The 20,919-nt window shown below is 39.3% G+C and overlaps 1 protein-coding gene across 2 annotated transcripts in view; it reads right to left on the bottom strand.

Moving 5' to 3' along the window:
- DDX51 (DEAD-box helicase 51) overlaps nt 1-20,919 on the bottom strand; it is a 42,837-nt gene that overhangs the window by 14,772 nt on the left and 7,146 nt on the right. For both annotated transcript variants that reach the window (XM_053701970.1, XM_053701971.1), the window contains exons 4-10: nt 20,563-20,708; nt 20,159-20,230; nt 19,963-20,069; nt 18,969-19,077; nt 18,681-18,823; nt 16,686-16,884; nt 13,513-13,628 (exon numbers count right to left, since the gene is read on the bottom strand). In XM_053701970.1, the coding sequence (XP_053557945.1) occupies nt 13,513-13,628; nt 16,686-16,884; nt 18,681-18,823; nt 18,969-19,077; nt 19,963-20,069; nt 20,159-20,230; nt 20,563-20,708 (892 nt within the window). The remainder of the gene's footprint in view (nt 1-13,512; nt 13,629-16,685; nt 16,885-18,680; nt 18,824-18,968; nt 19,078-19,962; nt 20,070-20,158; nt 20,231-20,562; nt 20,709-20,919) is intronic.

Here is a 20,919-nt window from a genome sequence, read left to right as displayed (position 1 = left end):
GTAACTGGACAGTTCTATTATCACAACCTTTGTCAAAGAGGAGGAAAAGTCATAGTGCGACAAGCTGAAGGAGGACTGCAAGATTTACTAGTTGCACACGCACCTAATAAAGATGGCGACTACTATTAAAACTCTACTCGAAGCAATGACCTGCCTGCTGAATGATCACCACGAGAAACTGATGCAAGCGTGGTCTGCTGAATGGGGAAAACTAAGTGCTTTAACTAAACAAGTTGGTTCATGCCGTATACCTCCAGGAGCCTTACCGGTGAAGCCTGTTGCGGGTACACAGGCGCTCATCCCCAGCGTGTTGGACCCCCTGCCCCAGGCTCCTTCTGACCCAGAACAGAACAGCCGCATAAGTGATTCAGAGAGCGGCCCTTTAGCAGCAAACACCCGCACCCTATGTGTACAAAAATGTGCTAACCCTGATGAGCAGAAGTCGCTAATCGATTCTGGGAGCCGTTTAGTATGTGGGATGATGCTGGAAGCCACAATCATCAGTCCGGCTCCAATGTGGGAATGGGCTGAACATCAGACACCGGATGACTTGCTAACAGACAATCTCAAGGCAGAGATAGTTGTAGCGCATGTGGGACACAGAGGACACATACTCTCTACTCCAACTATGAATCGGAAGATCAGTGAGGTAAGAAGCCGACTAATGGCCGGTACTGAAAAAGAGTCAAGCAACAAGGAGTGCCTTGGCGCTACATGGATGGGGCTAAGGCAGACATTTGAGGCATCAGATCTGTACCAGTCGCAACTGTTATGGATGCGGATGCCACCGATGCCCTGCTGGGATCCTGGGGGTGGGTGTCCGCCCCCCTCTTTGGAACGCTGCATCTCTTTAATTTGCACCTCCGGTGCGGTTATCACCAGCGGGAGAATACGGGCCAAGTTTGTTTTAGGCCCACCAGACCTTTCCTATGTGGTGCAGTCGCCTGAGCAGAGGGGACGATCTTGCTCTTAGGATCATAGTTTCTATCTGTCCGTGTACCTCCATACCAATTCTAATAACCCTGCATCGGCCCCCTGTAATTGAGGAATTAGGTATGAACGGACGCAGCATACAGATCACTGTGTTTTTTCCCACCTCACTGAATGGCATGGTGTCGTGCTTAATGTGAACTCTACATCTTTGATTATAGTGTGGTTATGAGTGGAGGCCTGAACTACTGATGCCTATCTATATATACTTGTACACTACCGAACTGTGCCTAGCTGCTATACTTGGCCTGCTTTGGGTCTAAGCTGGAATCCAGCAATACGGGACATTATTTACACAAACTTTGGGCGGGTTAGCTCTGTGCGGAAGGGGTGATCCTTAATTTGTTGCCTATTTTATGTGAACGGTTCCTATGCTGTGTTGTCAACTGATACTTCTGTTTATTATGCACGCTAACTATTTTCAGGGGCATGTGCTTATTTACACTAGGATATACCCTGTAATTATGCCCCGCAATGTTATGTGATTACCATTATTCCCCCCTGCTTGTGCTCCTATTCTGTCGCCTGTGGTTAGGGCAGTGAAGCATGTAATTGAAGCTAGTATCACTTTTACCCTCCTACATCCTGGCTTGCCGGTGGGGTGGCAGGGTGAGTTTCTAAATTTGGTAGACCTATTTATACCAATACCAGAATAGCCTATGTATGGGTATGTTTGTGTATGTGTGCATGGATGGGTGTGTATTTGTATACATATGTATGTGGATATGTGTGTAGGTGTATAGATGTGTATATATCTTTGTTTTGTGAGCTCTGGTATATTCCTTCCCAATATTTACCTATTCCCGCTTGTGTCATAGTGTATTACATTATTCGCTACTATGCAGGCACATTCTTACCTCATTTAGAGGTATTCATTGGGGTGGGCCATGAGGCGTCTGCCATTTGTCTTTGAAAATCAAGCTTGCTATGAGCACAATGCATGTTCTATTAGTATTTATATGTTAGTTGATAGTGAAACACAACCTGCTAATTTGACTTTCATGCCGTTGCCTAACTTACAGCCCCATGTATATTTGAACTTAGCAATGTGTATCTTTATCTCTCATTTTTAAGGGACAAGTTTTATTTTAAGCTATTTATTCAGTTCTATGTTCCTAGAGAAATAATTCAGCGCACTGGCTCCCACTGAGTGCTCCAACCATTACCCCTGAGATATCAAGCCCACCACCCCACTATTTTTATTTTTATTAACTAGCTCCGGGAAGTGTTTCATCCCTATATGTATATGGGCGATTCCATGTCAAACTTCTTCTAGCTTCCATATTAATGTATAATTTGTCTCCTTTCCCATCTAGCATGATATACATACTCTGTGTCTGATTGTTTTAACTTCATATAATTATTGTAAATATTTAAAGGGTTGTTTCACTTGTTTGCATTTGGGGTCCAAAAGTGGCCCACTTTGTTATTTTTTTTGTTTGTTTCCCCTCAAATTCCCTATAATGTCTAACATTCTTTTTCAGGGGGTCCAAGAGAGGCCTCAATTTTTCATAGAGGGAAATCATTGTTTGTGACTATGCTATATTCCAAGGGGACTATCTCTAAATTGAAAATCTGAGGTTACTATATACTTGTATAAGTGAGTGATTAACTGTCTACATATTGTGACGCTTAATATGTATATTGCATGATGTCTGTTATTTACCAACTGTGAATGGTACTTTGTAATGTCTGAATATACCTCAATAAAAAAAAAAAAAGTGCTTTAGTGAGGAGGCCGGATCAGGAGAAAACATGCTTTATTTTTACTTAATGGTGCATATTTACTATATGACTTCTGCTTCTTTTCTTCCTAAGGGAAATTATGCTATAAGGTGATAACATTACTTTTATATCCTAAAGATTTCTAAAATATTCTAAATTAATGAATTGTTAGTGGCAACACGGGGCTGTAGAACACTGCATGATGCATCTGTAGCTAATACTGCATGAAAAGGCAAACAAGGCAAGTAGAGTTTTAAAGGGACAGTCTAGCCCAAAATAAGCTTTCATGATTCAGATAGGGCATGTAATTTTAAACAATTTTCCAATTTACTTTTATCACCAATTTTGCTTTGTTCTCTTGGTATTCTTAGTTGAAAGCTTAACCTAGGAGGTTCATATGCTAATTTCTTAGACCTTGAAGGCCACCTCTTTTCAGAATGCATTTTAACAGTTTTTCACCACTAGAGGGTGTTAGATACAGCTCTCAAAGAAGTCACCAAATCGAACAACTATCAATTTCACTGGATGCGAAAGTCAGATGACAAAAAATAAATAAATAAAATATATGCGACCCTGGGGGTGGGGACAGTGGCTGGGGCTCACAATTGAAGAAGACAAAAGCTAAAAATTTAGGAATTTTTAGATATACATTAACAGGTAAAAAAATTGTATGTAAGGTTATTGGGGCTAATAGATCAAGTTGCAAAGAGGTTATGACATGGAGTTTACTATCACATCAATGATGGATATATTCTTCAGGGGGTTTTGACACTTAAATTGTTGAAATTTCAAAATCTATTGCTTATATTGTTACTGTGTTGAGAAATATTTTTTTTATAGATGATTGCACTCTTAAAACGATTGGTCAATAGATATCAGCATCTTGTGGGCAAGAACACAAGTAAAACTATAATTGATTAGTTCTGTGGGTTTTAGTCACCATTCAGACTATATAAAGTGATTTCTTGAAGAAAAAAATAAATATATATATATATATATATATATATATATATATATATACTGTAAATAAATAAAAAGTGAGACGCGCTGAACCTGGGAACGAACAATAGCATAATAGCTTGTTCTATGGCTAGTTACCACCCAAGAAGCAGCCTTTTTTTGCTCAACATGTGCCTTTCACAGAAAAGAACTTTCCTGAAGCATATCAGTCTGATCCTGACTTAACAGTACAGTCCAGCCCCGAAATACCAGACAATCCTTCTCTGAACGAGAGAAACAGCAAAACCCCAGACATACGTTTCGGCCTATTGTGGGCCTTGTCAGTGAGGTACAGTCATATCCCTCTAGGCACACTGAGCAACGGGTCCACGTCTGGATTCCCGCATCACACTTAGGGAGACTTCCCCAAGTGTCATAATTTGCATAAATAAAAACAGAGAAGCGCTCAACCTGGGAATGAACAATAGCATAATAGCTTGTTCTATGGCTAGTTACCACCCAAGAAGCAGCCTCTTTTTGCTCAACATGTGCACCATCTTGCAATTTGTGCAGAAAATTAGTAGGTAGGAAATTATTAACTATACAAATATTACATACATTTTAAAATTATCCACAGTTCTGATTCCTCATAATGGTGGCTTAATACATTTTGACAATATGTCCAGACCCCATCCAAATGCCTTTAACCAATCTAAATTCACTCAAAAGTAGCAACTATTAAAAAAAAACAAAAAAAACAAAACAAAAAAACACCAAAATTATCCTATATAGAATTTAATTTGACAAAATATAATATCTTTAACCCCTTAACAACCAAGGATGTGCCAAGCACGTCCTACAAAAAGTATCAGTTAATGACCAAGGACATGCCTGGCACGTTCTCTGGTGTTTCAAGCACTGGAATCGATCATGTTCGTTTCCAGACGCTTTCAGGGTATTGCAGTGATGCCTTGATATTGAGGCATCCTGCAATACACTTCTTTTAGCCTCCGATGCAGAGAGAGTCGGGAGGGAAATAAATGCTGGGAGAGGGAAATAAATGTTCGTAAAGGGATCTGGGAGTGGGGAGGGTATTGAGGACGGCAGCTACACTACAGAAAATTGGGTTTTTTTGTTTTTTTTTTATGATAAAAAAGCCATTGTTTTTGTGCAAACTGGGTACTGGCAAACAGCTGCCAGTACCTAATATGGTGGAAAATAGGTAGAGGGGGGAGGGTTAGAGAGTTGTATGGGGGGGGGGGGGATCCATCTCTGCAGAATATATATAAAATGCCTTTTATTTTAGTACTGGCAGACTTTCTGCCAGTACTTAAGATGGTGGTGACAATTGTGAGGTTGGGGGGGGAGACAGCTGTTTGAGGGGGTCAGGGAGGCATCAGAAGGTAGGCTGATCTCTACACTAAAGCTAAAATTAACCCTAAAGCTACCTAATTAACCCCTTAACTGCTGGGCATAATACAAGTGTGGTGCGCAGCGACATTTTAGAGGCCTTCTAATTACCAAAAAGCAATGCCAAAGACATATATGTCTGCTATTTCTGAAAAAGGGGATCCCTGAGAAGCATTTACAACCATTTGTGCCATAAGTGCCCAAGCTGGTTGTAAATAATTTCAATGAGAAACCTAAAGCGGTGAAATGGTGGCATGAAATATACCAAAATGGGCCTAGATCAATACTTTGGGTTGTCTACTAAAAAAAATATATACACATGTGAAGGGATATTCAGGGATTCCTGACAGATATCAGTGTTACAATGTAACTATCGCTAATTTTAAAAACAAATAGTTTGGAAATAGCAAAGTGCTACTTGTGCTTATTGCCCTATAACTTGCAATATTTAGAAACTATTTAGCATGGGTGTTTTTTGGTGGCTGTAGATGTGTAACATATTTTGGGGGTCAAAGTTAGAAAAAGTGTGTTTTTTTTTTAATTTTTTCATCATATTTTATAATTTTTTTATAGTAAATTATATGATATGATGAAAATAAATGGTATCTTTAGAAAGTTACAGCTAAACACAAACACAGCAGAAATGTAAAAATAGCCCTGATCCTTAACGGTAAGAAAATTGGTCTGGTCAAGGGGTTACTTATTTCTCCCATTTATTTTGGTTCCTGATATATATTTTTTTTTTTAATTAGTTCAGAGAAATATGGATCCCTGAACTCTAAACATCAACAACAAAACAAGAATAGTGGTTGCTGCCAGGTGATCATTATTAGTATGAAAATCACTCCGTAGCTATAACGACATGAAAACTCTGTTTGGGGGGGGGGGGCAGAGTTAACTGCCGAGCTGAGCGGACGCACTGGTGAAGAGCTCCACGCTTAAAACATCTTAAAATACCTAAAAAGAATAAAAAAAAGCCTTAGATGATCTGTTATACACAATCTTAAACCACAGAGGAACTATCTAGGCAATTTGCACAACCTGCAAACTGAGACTCTTGCCTTACTTAACTCCTAGACGAAGGTTTGAGCCAGTATACGAAGTGCCCAGTTGCGGCCTTCACCAAACACTGAGGTTCGACAGCTAAGACTATCAGAGTTTGCCCCTGTAAATTGCTCTGGAGAGTCGGGGCTCCACTCTGGAGCTACAGCTGACACAGCTGAGGTGAGGCCTGAGAACAGAATGCATGGGTGGACTGCCCACAGGAGCGCCAACAGCTTGAGGCTGACAGCCGATACGACCCCAGATTGCCAACTGGCCTCAGAGGCCATCCACGAAAGAGACAGCAAGGTGATCCGTACGTCTGTGAGAGGCTCCAGCTGCAGCCTTTCTGAAAAATTTAGAGAAACCGGCAACAAACGGAGTGGCGCAAACGGCCGCTATCTTGACTTCACCACTCAGCCCGAAGACCTGGTTGAAAAGCCTGCACTGATCTAGAGGGAACAAAGTGTTTGACCCGCCTCTACCGAATTCCGCCAACTGCTGCCTTACCTCTTCCACTCCACCACAACTATTAAGGCGGGCAATATGAAACTTATCTGGACCCCCAGAGAAAGTGGGAGATTGCCTCAATAGATACCGCACCACACACCCAGTCTACCACAGATAAGCTACTCCTGCTGCATAGGGAAGTCCACAATAAACCCTAAGAGTCTGGACTCTATAAAGAAAGAACTATTCACCTATTTCCAAATATAGGGGATCTTCTACGCACATATTATATCATTGCCTGTGAAGACTTTTTGTTAAACCTATCTCCCACCTCCCCTTTCCTACTCAGCTTGTCTGGGTAGGTCATCTCCCTCTTCCTTTTTCCCTTCCTTTGGGTCATATCCTCTTTTTCCCTGATGCGGTAGTTCATAGGAAACGTATGTGATTGTTTATTAATGTACTGTGAAGTGCTTTGCAGGTAATCACCTCTCAAGTGTGTCGCTCTTCTACTCGCCTTATTGTAATCCCGCTGTTAAACTTATCTCCCACCTCTCCCGCTCCTGCCCAGCCTGTCCGGGTAGGTCACTTCCCCCTTCTTTTTCCCCTTCCTTCAGGTTGTATCACCTTCCCCTGAGGTGGGGGACAAGTCCTTAGGAACTTCAGCCTTTGTATATTCTCCTCTAATTAATCATTGTTTTCCTTTTCCCCGGTCCCATGTCCTGAGATAGACAGTCTTAGTGAAAGCAGAACATAACACTGATCCGCTTCTACATCAGGAGGTCCTGGGGTACTCCTCTTCTCCCTTTCCTGCCTGGCTAGTCTGGGTGTGTCACTTCCTTTTTCCCCCCTCCGGTGGGAGTGTGGTATCCTTTATCCCTGGGGAGGGGCATCTTCAGTATCTACAACCCATGTGGGCCTACTGCTTTAATTGGCCCAATCTCAATAATTAGGAGGCTTTTCTCCTATGATGTGGTGAGCGTTGAAGTGTGATTTCCAGAGAGGTTGCCCCACCATAAAAGCTTATGCATATCTTTGTATGTTCTTCTAATATGTAACCTAACCTAACCTCTCTATCTCACCTAAATACCTGCCTCTCTGAAACCACTAACTGGGAATACACTGTGTTCATTGAGAGTCACGAACGCCTACAGTAAAAAAAATGCCACATTCCTCACGTAGACAATCTAAAACTCCTCACAAGGCAAAAAAAACAAACGGTCCTAGACCACTTCTCACAACCCTCTACTCAAGTGCCTCCTCATCCTGTCACCACACAGATCAGGATTTGCAAGATGAAGATTCAAAATCCAGCACGCATTCATGTAGTGCCTCTGAACAATACATTATGGAATCCACTATGCAAATGATGCTTGCTGCTCAAACCTTGTCTATAACGCAATAAATTCACTGTAGTTCTGCCGAGTTGCGAAAGGACATTTTAGAAATTGGCGAAAGAGTCGACGCCTTGTAAAGAAAAAAGGACGACTTGGCGATTGACCATACCAATCTACTGACATACGTTGAATCTCTTTCTGAGCAGATCACACAGCTAGAATTTACGTTAGCTGATCTAGAAGATAGATCAAGAAAAAGCAACATGAGATTTAGAGGCATTCCTGAATCAATGGCACCCTCTGACCTACAAGACTACCTGGCGGAACTCTTTAAGGAGCTACTCATGCTTTAAGGCCCAGATCAATCTCCTCTTATAAGCCCAGAGACGTTATAGTTTGCTTTGATATCTACAGCCTCAAAGACCGGATTTTGCAGGCAGCCTACCGCAAGCCTCCCCTATCTGAGAAATACAGTAATATACAGATACTGCAAAACCTATCACAACACACTCTGCAACAGAGGTGGCTGCTCTCCCCAATTACTAAGGTACTGAGGCGCGATAATGTAAAATATAGATGGGGATTCCCCACTAAAATTGTCATCATCAAAGACAATCAAACACATAATGTCAACACTCTAAATCAAGGCTTCACACTCCTAGAGCCTACGCCCCACGGAGGGGAACCCACAGCAACCTCCTCAAGCACATTTGAGGGCATCAGCCCTGGAGTGGCAGGTAAAAGAACAGAGATCCAAACGACAAAAGTATCCCAACAGGACATGGTACCTTAAGTTTTACCTCCTGCAGACTTTACGTTCTTAATAATTGAAGGCTCAAGAGACCCAAGAGTCTATACTGTCCTGGATCTCCTTTTGGGTCTCAGCCAGCAATTACTTCTTCTCGGATGTTATGTTTTAACACTGTTATACATTTGTTATAGTAACTGTTATTTATAGGTTAAATTTATTGATCTTGTGTGCCCTGGCTGGGTAAACCACTCTAGCTCCTCAGTTACGCTAGGCACTCCCCCCTGTCAGGGTTTTTTCCCTGTTGTGTTTGCCATGTGCTGCTGGCAGCCATTTTACTCACCTCTCTTCCTGACTATGGTGCATTGTGGGGGATGCTGCTCAATTCCTGCACTTCCTTTTATGGCCAGACTGGTGTGCATCATCCATGTGAGACAGGATGCAGTCTCAGAATTGTGATGTCATCACTTATTATTTAAAGGGCCTTTGTTCAGTATGCTTTGCCTTTGCGTTGTCTCAAACCTGTTTGTGAGCGTTCCTGTGTATTACCTGGCTGCCTGACGTCCTTCCTGGTTCCTGATCCCTGGCTTGTTCCTGACTCTGCTGTTTTCCTTGTCCTGATTCCGACTCGTCTGACTATTCGCTTTGGCTCCTGACTCGGCTCGTCTGACTACCAGCTCTGGTTTTGATTCCTGGCTTGTTATTTGACTTGTGGACTTTTTTGCTATTAATAAAAGGTGTGATTATTTTTGCACTTCTCGTCTCAGTCTGATTCCTGGCACCCTGACACCCCCCCCCCATACATAGCCATTGAGAAGGGCCCTACTTGGTGGACTATTTCAACCACATCGTTCTCTCTTTTGAAAAATGTTGCGAAGATGAACTTACTATTTTTGTTCTCTATTCCTTATCCCCCTCCAATCTCCAAAGCTCCAGACATTTTCAAACCGTCTAACTTGACTGACTGATAAAGCAATGATCAATTTTGTTACGCATAATGTAAGGGGGTTGAACTCCGCAGGCAAAAGAATTATCTTCCTTAGATCCTTAGCCCATTATTTTCCAAACACTGGACAAAACAAATGCCTACACAAAATCTTACACCTAGTAAATAATATAAACAAGGTAGGGTAATCATGGGTGGCGACTTCAACATTGTTTTCGGACCCCCTCATGGACAGAAAATCGAATAGACTTAATTCTAGGAAACATATACAGGATAACTCCTCATCTAAATTTAGAACTCTAATGCTTAAATTTGGACTTTATGACACCTGGAGGGCCTTCCATACATCGGAAACAGACTATACACACTTTTCACACCCCCACTCTGTTTACTCCAGACTTGACTATATTTTTAGCCCAGCCCACATGTTGGACTACACCAAATCGGTTAACATACATGTCTGCCCCTGGTCGGACCATGGCGAAGTATCCCTAGCAATACGCGACACCCAAGACAAACAGCACTCTCAAACGTGGAATATGCCACATAATATACTTTCTGACAACTTATTCCGTGAGGAATTGCGTAAAGATTTACGAGAATGAATTAGCCTTAACGATAACCAAACAGTCCCTGACGACATACTATAGGGAGCAATAAAGACCTCAATCCGCGACTTCATTATTAAAAAACAAGCCAAGATCCGGAAATCCCTCGGTCTTCCACTATCACAAGCCTTCCGCGAATTAAAAGAATTGGAGCGTCAAAATCGAATATCCCCCTCCACATCTTTAAATACTTAAATAAGAGATTTTAAAAAAATCACATAAGTTAGAACTTAAATGCACTCAACAACACCTACTCAAAATTAGCCAACTTTTTTTTATTACAAAAGCAATAAGGCTGATACAATGTTAGCTAATAGAATTTGAAACAAAACTACTTTATCGCGCATTCAACTCCTGAAATATAAAGGTCAAGCTTCTTCCCCACCTAGCCAAATAGGTTCTTTCTTTGCTTCATATTATGAAGCATTATACAAACATACAGGACTCGGAAAACCCTGTTTCCACCCCTAGAATAGTCATTCAGCAACTCCTACGAAAATCTTAAACTTCCAACCCTCCCCACTGACTAAAAAGGACGCCCTGAGAGAACCTAAATCCCTTAGTGAGATCAAACATGTCATTAAAAAACTTAAAGCGTTAAAGGCCCCAGGCACAGACGGATACCCATCACTCTTTTACAAGACATACTCTAGAACTCTCCCCAATCCTTCAAAGAATATATCATTTAGCTGAAACACAAGGCTCCTTTCGTAAAGAGTTCCTGGAGGCTAGCATTATTACCATCCCCAAGCCTGATAAAGATCCTTCCCTATGCCCCAGCTACAGACCCATGTCTTTAAATAACACTGATATAAAAATATACTCTAAAATTCTAGCTAATCATACCTCAAAATTACTCCCTTCCCTAATAAATGAAGACCAAGTAGGCTTTATTCCCAATCGAGAGGGTCCTGACAATACCAGACGCCTCATTAACATTGTCATGGAAGCCACCAGACTTAACAAAGCCTTCTCGGTCATCTCTTTGGATGCAGAAAAGGCTTTCGACTGGGTCTAATGGGACTACTTGTGGGAAGTCTTAGATGCATTCCGGTTCCCAGACTATATCCAATCCCACATAAAAGCACTTTATACAACCCCTACTGCGAGGGCACAGTGATTAGGCTTTTGTTCATCTCCCTTCTCCAATGATACAAGACAAGGCTGTCCCCTGCCCCCCCTCCTGTTGGCCCTCGCCATTGAACCCCTAGCTGAACTTACCTGCCAAGACCCCAAACTTAAGGGTATCACCCCATATGGCACCACTCATAAGATAGCACTCTTTGCGGACGACATTACAATCTTCACCTCATCCCCTAGGGACACAATCCCAGCTCTACTTTCCCTCTTAGAAACATTTGGAAATATATCCCACTACAAATTAAACTTGTCAAAGACGGAGCTTTATATGCAGGGCTACCCCCAAGACTACATGCAGAATCTTGTAGAAACATACCATTTTACGTTGCAGGAATTTAAATATAGATAACCTAATAATTTTAGAATGCCTACATATGTGGGACAAAATTCGGCACTACTCCGGAGTAGCTCCTCAGCTGACCCCCATTCATTCCATTACAGGTCTTCTACTCAGACTCGCCGACTCCCATCTAACACCTGGACCAAGCTAGGCCTAGCTCAAGTCTTTGACTTAATGACCAACCACACACAAAATGTATTCCCTATCCTCACTCAAATTACTAAAACGACTCCCATTCCACCTCCCCTACACTTTGAGTACTTGAAATTTAAAAGTATCCTTAGGTCTTGGGGATTTCGCCCCTCTTCACCTCATCCTCTAACACCTTGGGAATCTAACTGGAATAGGAGCATGAACCCATGTCTAAACTTTACTATTTAATGGATCAGAACCAGACAATAAGGCATTGCACTTATTAAAGTGGGAAAACATATTAAATACTTCCCTCCACAAACATGGTCCAAAGCCTTCTCTCTTACATCCAAGGTCATACACTGCACTACTCTTTTTGAAACCTTCTATAAAATGCTCACACACTGGTACTATGTGCCTACGAGACTGTTCAAACTAAAATTAATCCCTAAACCAAATTGCTGGAGACAATGTGGACTGACAGGAGATTCCCTACACATCTAGTGGAACTGCCCTAAACTTAAAACACTATGGAATATGACATTTGTCACCTTAGCTAGACTTGGCATCCAACTCCCCAAAACACCAGCAACTGCTCTCTTACATTTGGGGCTACATCCCCTACCTATACACCAGAGTTATCTATGTATCTACTTATTCACAGCAAGGAAACTAGCCATAGCCAGGGCCTGAAAGAGAGAAGCACCCCTGAACTGGAACTCTGTTCTGGATACTATGGCCTACGTCAATTTCATGGAAAGGAATATATTCTACACACTAGGCAATATAGATCTATTTGAATTTATATGGGATGATTGGGAAGCTCTCCATAAACGTAATTGCCGCCCCACAGTAGTAATGTAAGATAACTTCCCATCTCCCCAACTGCAATTATAACTTAGGTAATTGGAGCACAACTTCTTCCCCGCAATCCTCACCTGTATTTTTTTATTTTTATGATTATCTTTTAAATGACAATCTGAGTATGGATTAACCGCTTGATAGACAAGTGTTAAATCTATCAGAAAAAATGCATAACGTTTACTGGTTTAACAACCGTTGTTTCACATTGTTCTTTTTGACACTCACTGTAACCTATGTGTCAAATTCAATAAAGCTTTTGAAAACCAAAAAAAAAAATGAAAAAAAAAAAAAAATTTTGAATCATGACCTCACGGTTTTACATGAGGGATCTTATAATATATCTCTACTGTGATGAGGTAATAAAGGCCTCATCATTAAACATCAAAAACAGAACCAGTGCGGCAATATATTTGTCATTATTATGACAATCTCCTTACAACTGGACAGACACAGGATCATAAAGAATATAATTCCCACACAATACCCTTCAAAATATTATCATTTAATTGTATATAGTGTCGTTAAATTCAAAGAAGGGATCTCCCATTTTCAAATGAGGGGTCTCATGCCCCTTTAGATAGGCATCACTGCCATAGGTGATTGCAATTTAAGTCTACTAGGTGTTTGTACTGGGCTTTAAAAGGGCCCCTAGCACCTCGAACTAAGCACTTCAAGAGGGCAAGTAGCCACTCTTTTGAAAGAGGAGAGGTCTACAGTTGGTTATCAGCTGATCACCTTGGAAACAGAGCTATTTAATATACTCCAGCAGGTAAAATGGATATTTGGGAACAAATAAAAAGAGAGATAACTCCTTTTAAGACATGATCCTCCCTGAGAACACTCACCGGTGCGAGGCCTCTCTGGAGTTGGTGAAGCAGAGAACTCTGGTGAAGCGCAGGATGAGCAGAAAGTATAGAAGTATCAGCGGTTTTGAGTTTAGATTACAGGGCACGTAATAATGCTGCAAGAAAAACGTCACGTTTGTTAGCATGAAAACATTTTACAAAAGGGTTATAGTTTTGGATTAGTTTTTTATCATTCAATTTCAAAGTTCCAGTAAGTTTAAGCAACAGTTTTGTATTTATTTTATCAACAGATTTCTATTTTATTTTCACATATTTAAGTTTTAGTAATTGTAGTTAATGGGCATAAAACAGCAAAAAGGGGTTAAACACATAGCTAAAGTCAGCATAAATTTGCTGTTTGTATGACATCAATGGTCCGCTTTCTTTCCTCATCTTTATAAATATAATTTATATTCCTGCTGATGAAAGCTTTGCAAATGTACTTTAAAAGGACAGTTAACACCAATTGTTATATAACAATGTAATAGACACTACTGTAAAGAAGAATATGCACAGATCCTGATCTAAAAAAAAAAACAGTATAAAAGCTTTTAAAAACTTCCTTAGAAGCTCCTAGTTTAGCACTGTTGATGAGGTTAGGCTGGACACCCACTGAAAGGGGCAGGGAAAACAAGAAGAGCAGACAGTACCCCCTCCCCCTTTTACCCTGCATATGAAAAGACAGATTAGACAATCAGGAATCTGTAGATATCAGTATACATATAAAACTTTGGGGATTGGTTGTGAGCATGAAAATCAGTACGTTATTAACAAAAATAATCAAAGCTATACATTTTTACAAAAACACCCCCAGATGGGTTATATAAATGAATCGTCTACAAAACATTTATCCAAGGAAAAATCTAGTGTACAATGTCTGTGGGATTTAACCCTTTAGCTCTACACCACAATGGGTGAGATTTAATATAACAATGCACTTGATTTTTCCTGTGTCAAAACTAAATTCAAAGTAGTCCCATACAGAGTCTGGTGTCTCCAACCAGCCATAATAATTGCATGAAGTAGCATCACTATCAGTAACTTTACTTGCTCGTGCACATCTACCGATCAGATATCTTGTTAAGCTGCACTATCAGTCATGTAAAAAACAAGTTTATATACATTTTTAAACAACACAATACAATGTTTTAAACTTAGCAAGAGTTCAGAAATCATTATTTGGTGCAATAACCCTGAATTTAAATCACAGCTTTCATGCGTCTTGGCATGCTCTCCCCCAGTCTTTCACATTGCTGTTGGGTGACTTTATGCCACTCCGGGTGCAAATATTCAAGAAGCTTGGCTTTGTTTGATGGCTTGTGACCATCTTCCACTTGATAACATTCTTGAGGTTTTCAGTGGGGTTCAGGTCTGGAGATTGAGCTTGCCATAGTAGGGTCTTTTATATGGTCGTCCTCCGTCCACACCTTGTTTAACCTGTTTTGTGTGGCAAGGAGCATTGTCCTGCTTGAGGAAAAACAAAATCCTCAGAGTTGGGGAAAATTATCAGAGCAGAAGGGAGTCCAATTTTCAGCTTTAACAACACCTGGTCATCTAATGGTTAGACGGAGACCTGGAGAGGCCTACAAGCCAGAGTGTCTCACACCCACTGTGAAATTTGGTGGAGGATCTGTGATGATCTGTGGGTCCTTCAGCTAGGCTGGAATCCGGCAAATTTATCTTTGTGAAGGACGCATGAATCAAGTACACAAGGTTATTCTGGAAGAAAAAGCTTGCTTCCTTCTGCTCTGACAAAGTTCAGACTCTGAGGATTGCTTTTTCCAGCAGGACAATGCTCCATGCCACACAGCCAAGTCAATCTGCCAGATAAATATCCTGTAATGGCCAGCCCAATCTTCAGACCTGAAACCCATTGAAAAACTCTAAAATGTGATTAAAAGGAAGATGGACAATCATAAGACATCAAACAAAGCCGAGATGCTTGATGTCTTGCCCCAGAAATGGCTTATAGTCCCCCAACAACAATGTGAAAGTCTGGGGGAGAGCATGCCAAGACGCATGAAAGTTGTGATTGAAAATCAGGTTTATTGCACCAAAATATTGATTTCTTAACTCTTAAAACTTTAGTATTGTCTTGTTTAAAAATATGAACTTGTTTTCTTTGCATTATTCGAGGTCTGAAAACATTGCACCTTTTTTTGTTATTTTGACCAGTTGTTATTTTCTGCAAATAAATGCCCTAAATGACAATATCTTTATTTGGAATTTGTGAGAGCAAGTATGTATGTATGTGTGTAAGTATGTATGCACGCAAGTATGTAAGTATGTGTGTAAGTATGTATGCACGCAAGTATGTAAGTATGTGTGTAAGTATGTATGCACGCAAGTATGTAAGTATGTATGCACACAAGTATGTAAGTATGTGTGTAAGTATGTATGCACGCAAGTATGTAAGTATGTGTGTAAGTATGTATGCACGCAAGTATGTAAGTATGTATGCACACAAGTATGTAAGTATGTGTGTAAGTATGTGTGTAAGTATGTATGCACGCAAGTATGTAAGTATGTATGCACACAAGTATGTAAGTATGTGTGTAAGTATGTATGCACGCAAGTATGTAAGTATGTGTGTAAGTATGTATGCGTGTAAGTATGTGTGTAAGTATGTATGCACGCAAGTATGTAAGTATGTGTGTAAGTATGTGTGTAAGTATGTATGCACGCAAGTATGTAAGTATGTATGCACACAAGTATGTAAGTATGTGTGTAAGTATGTATGCACGCAAGTATGTAAGTATGTGTGTAAGTATGTATGCACGCAAGTATGTAAGTATGTGTGTAAGTATGTATGCACGCAAGTATGCATGTGTGTATGTATGCACGCAATTATGTAAGTATGTGTGTAAGTATGTATGCACGCAAGTATGTATGTGAGTATGTATGCACGCAAGTATGTAAGTATGTATACACGCAAGTATGTATGTATGTATGTATGTATGTGTGTGTGTGTGTGTGTGTGTGTGTGTGTATGTGTAAGTATGTATGCACATAAGTATGTATGCACGTATGTAGAATAATCCAGTAAACTTTAGCCAAAAGCAAAAACTTGCTTTTCCCTGCTTCCTGAGTCTTCTCACAACCTGATACAACCTAAATTGTCAAGCTCTTTGCTAAATGATATATAAAAAGTACAGACTATTTCTGCTCCATACCGTGAGCCCTTCTGGAAGGGAGTAGATGGCCAGATTGTTGGTGTTGGAGTGGCTATCAGCAGAGTCAATCGGGGTCCCCTTGTGGGTGGAAGTGAAGAGCCGTGGCTGGTACAAGCCCAGCTTCTGAAGCTTCTCTGGGTTCTGTGTTAGAGTAGCTGAAAAGAGCAGCTTCTGTAGAGGAATCTGGGGAAGGTATGAGCTGCAAGAGGAGAGCAAGCAAGGAGGACTCAAGTCAGTAAACTAGAAAAATACATGAGGAACTACACCAGACATACTACATGAGAGTCACGGTGTACACAGGAAATCCAGAAACATAACATTAAAGGAGGAGATAACAGTGATTATGCAATGCTATTAACAAAAAACATGGAGACAGCTGGGTGGATTATAACACGGTTGACTTTAGATTGTAGCATTTTTATTTAAACTTGATGTTTTTGTAATTACAGGTCATTCTGGTGTTACAATAAAATGTTTTATTGTCTCAGACCATGCCATTTTTTATTAAATCTCCTACTTTTACTATGTGTTAAAAAGGTTAAATACATACTCAAACCTGCACAACTGGGACAAGCCCTTGTGCTCCAGGTATGTATAAAACAAACAACCAGACCATATCCATGTATGCCTGCTTCTGATTGGCCCTCCAGCTGCAGCCTCATTTGCAGTGACACAGAGACACAACCTAAAGTATTTAACCCCTAGTCCACTGAACTGATGAAGAGGTGGAACCTCTTAACGTGTTGTTTTTATCACTTACTTTAGCCAGACTCAAGAGAGTTGACTAGCTACATTTGTTTATCTTCAACCTCATGGCAAGTATCCTTGTTTTTATGTATTTAATTACACCGTAACATGGTTTTTAAAAAATATATTTTAATAAATATATTCTTTTTTATTGAAGAATATTGTGTGAACAATGTCTATTGTTTCTATTGCTATTTACTCCTATCTAGGGATTCAGCGCTGAGTAATATCTTGGTGCTTTACAAATAAACAATTATAGGGATTGTTTTTTTCCTTCTTAGAAGACTAGCAGCTTGAACAACTAGATATGGTTCTTTATCTCTTTTTTTGTGGTACCACTGCTACTTCGTGTTTTAGTATTTATATATTTATGTAAATGTGTGTACTAAATATTCACAATATCCACATTTTTAAGTTTTGCCTTTACCTAATAATGAACTATATTAGTGAAGAGCAGTAGTAATAGTAAATTGTGTAAGGTAAACATCTCTGTGTTTTTGTTTTTTATTAAATTTTTCAAAAAGGTCATATAAGAGTACAACAATATTGTAACAATATTAATAATAATGAAAATAACTTTTGGTACAAAATCTGGAGTACAGAGTCTTTTAAATTAATGTTGTTCATTAACAGCTCTGTGTTTTATAAAGATTGCTTTGCCAAATTAAGGTTTTGGGTTTTAATTGATTATTTAAGGGTAACCAAAAACTTTCCATAAATTGTCCTGGTAGTGGCCAAAGTTAGAAGTATATAAGTCAGGATGGCACTAAAAGGGTATTTTTTGGTGGTCTAGGACAAACTAGAAAGATAATTTGTTAACACCTTGCAATCTTTTACCAGATGTCACAGTCTCCTCTGTACTATAGTAGTCTGTCCCTGACACAACTCAAGATTGTATAACAAAAAAATATATATAAACATAATATTTTACACTTTTCTTTTGAGTATTTCCTTTAAATAAGCATTTTTTCCTATGCATTCAAAATTCACATTAACTGTGTGATTACATTTGCTGAAACTACTTAAAGTGACAGAGATGCTCTTTCCTATAACAACAACAACAATAAATGCCTTGGAAACCAGTACTTTTTTGCAGATTTTCTGCACTAGTAATTTATCTTATTTACTTACTTATTACTCTCCTTAAGTATTAGGCTTATTATCAGTCTTGTCATGACAGCAACAAAAATACCTTAGTTAAAATGACTGAGCTACCAATTACAACACTAGTGTGTGATAATTAGTTACCTGGCAGCAGTCAGTGTTCCAGGCTCCTTCCTGGAGAATAGTATGTTGGGCGCACTGTCGTTCACCTGGAACACGGCTTTAGTGACATGGTGCAACCAGTCTTGATTCATGCTGTCAATCATACGATCAGCTTCATCAATCACCTGTAAATGGATAAGGAAGTACTTAGTTGCTCCTGAAACAGGAGGCAAATCATATGACAGTAAAATGGACAAACATTGTCCACTTTCACCCTTTCCCATAAACAAACTTTCAGAAATTTTCTTAAAAAACAATTCCATAATTTACCAAGAAGCGAAGGTGCCTTAGACTAAAGCCCTCTGTTTCCTGGATGTGATCTACAAGCCGTCCTGGGGTGGACACAAGGATATCAGCTAAGCTGCAGAATCCAGAGGCTCTGTGAAGAGTGACAGCAGGAAATTAAGAACAAGATGTAAACTGACAGGAGACATTCACACTGAATGGACAAAACATTTGTTAGATGCATCAAAAGCACAATTTATTTATATATAAAAAAATATCAGAAAAAAACTATATATATATATATAAATATATATATATATATATATATATATATATATATATATATATATATATATATATATATATATATATATATATATATATATATATATATATACAGGTGGCCCTCGTTTTACAACGGTTCAATTTACACCGTTTCAGAATAACAACCTTTTTTCCAGTCATGTGACTGCTATTGAAAAGCATTGAGAAGCAGTGCATTTATTAAAATAGCCAGTAGGTGAAGCTGTCCGCTGGTGTTGCAGCAAAGCCAAGCAAGCTGAAATTAATCAGCTTAACCAGACATGAGCTATCTAGCAGATTTCAAAGGAACAAGATTTTCCTGTCTATAAATCAGTCCAGCTTGGAATGCACAGAAAGAACTGTTTGCAGAAAAATGCAAGTGAAGTCTGTGTTGTGTGATTATTTTATTCGGTTTATAATGCTGTTTAGCAAATATTTTTGTTCATTTAACTTAGTTTAATTATATATTCTGTGTTGTGTGATTATTTTATTAGGTTTATAATGCTGTTTAGCATTTCAAGTCTTCATTTCAAAGCTTTAAAAATAATGTATTAGGTGTTGCTTATGACAATTTTGAGAGGGACCTGGAACCTAACTCCCTCACTTCCCATTGACTTACATTATAAACTGGGTTTCAATTTATAACGGTTTCGATTTACAACCATTCCTTCTGGAACCTAACCCCGGCGTAAACTGAGGGCTACCTGTATTTATTAAGTAAAAAAATGAGATTTACGTTCTCTGCACTAATGTCTCCTGTTCTTTAGGGAAAGATTTCTGTCCTGTCAGCATTACAACTTTGAGTCCTGTACCATCCACATACGTGTTGAACACCTTACAGACCTGGAGAATACACATACGATTGTACATAGTGAAATGGATAAATGGAGAATAAAAATAATATAGGCTGAATAACATAATCCACAGATTACCTGCTGTGCCAGCTCCTTGGTGGGTAACACGACTAGTACTCTAACCTCACATATTACACGATGTAGCAAAGCCTGGAGGTAGAATATGGTTAGAATTAGAAGTAAACTACCAGTCCATAGAAAACATACAGTCATTATTATGCTTTAGAATAAAAATTAAGAAGTGAAATAATAAAATCTAAAGTTCTAAAAGTCTAAAAACTTTTGGAACCTTGGATTTTAATAGTGCACTTCTCTCTCTCTCTCTCTTTTTTTTTTAATTTTAAAGCATATTAATGCTTTTTATTCTATAGATGTTTCTGACAACAAATTTTGTATTTAGCATACTTTATAAAACTATTTTCTACAACTTGCACAAAAAACACATAAAATGAAATGAGTTTAGCACAAAAAGATCTGCTGACCTGCACTATTGGAATAACGAAAGCCAGAGTCTTCCCGCTGCCAGTAGGTGCAGACACACACATATCACTGGGTCGGTATCCACCTCTCCCCAACAGAAATCCATGACAGGTGCTTTCTAGTATGGCTGGAATTACCTCAGCTTGAACTGAAGGACAGGGAGAGGGAGGGAGATATTTGAAACTTTAAACAAATTTAATAGGATATTATACCTCAGAAAATACCATGTATATGTAAGAGCAGTATCTAAACATGCTGAAAATATTCTTGATTGAAAACAATGCAAATTTAAAGTTGTTAAAATTTAAACTGAAACGAATATTGCAGTATCAGTTGTGTAATTTCCCATAATGCTCAGT

The sequence above is a fragment of the Bombina bombina genome, chromosome 2, assembly GCF_027579735.1.
Source record: "Bombina bombina isolate aBomBom1 chromosome 2, aBomBom1.pri, whole genome shotgun sequence".
Lineage (NCBI taxonomy): Eukaryota > Metazoa > Chordata > Amphibia > Anura > Bombinatoridae > Bombina > Bombina bombina.
This window is presented reverse-complemented; position numbering and strand designations above follow the sequence as displayed.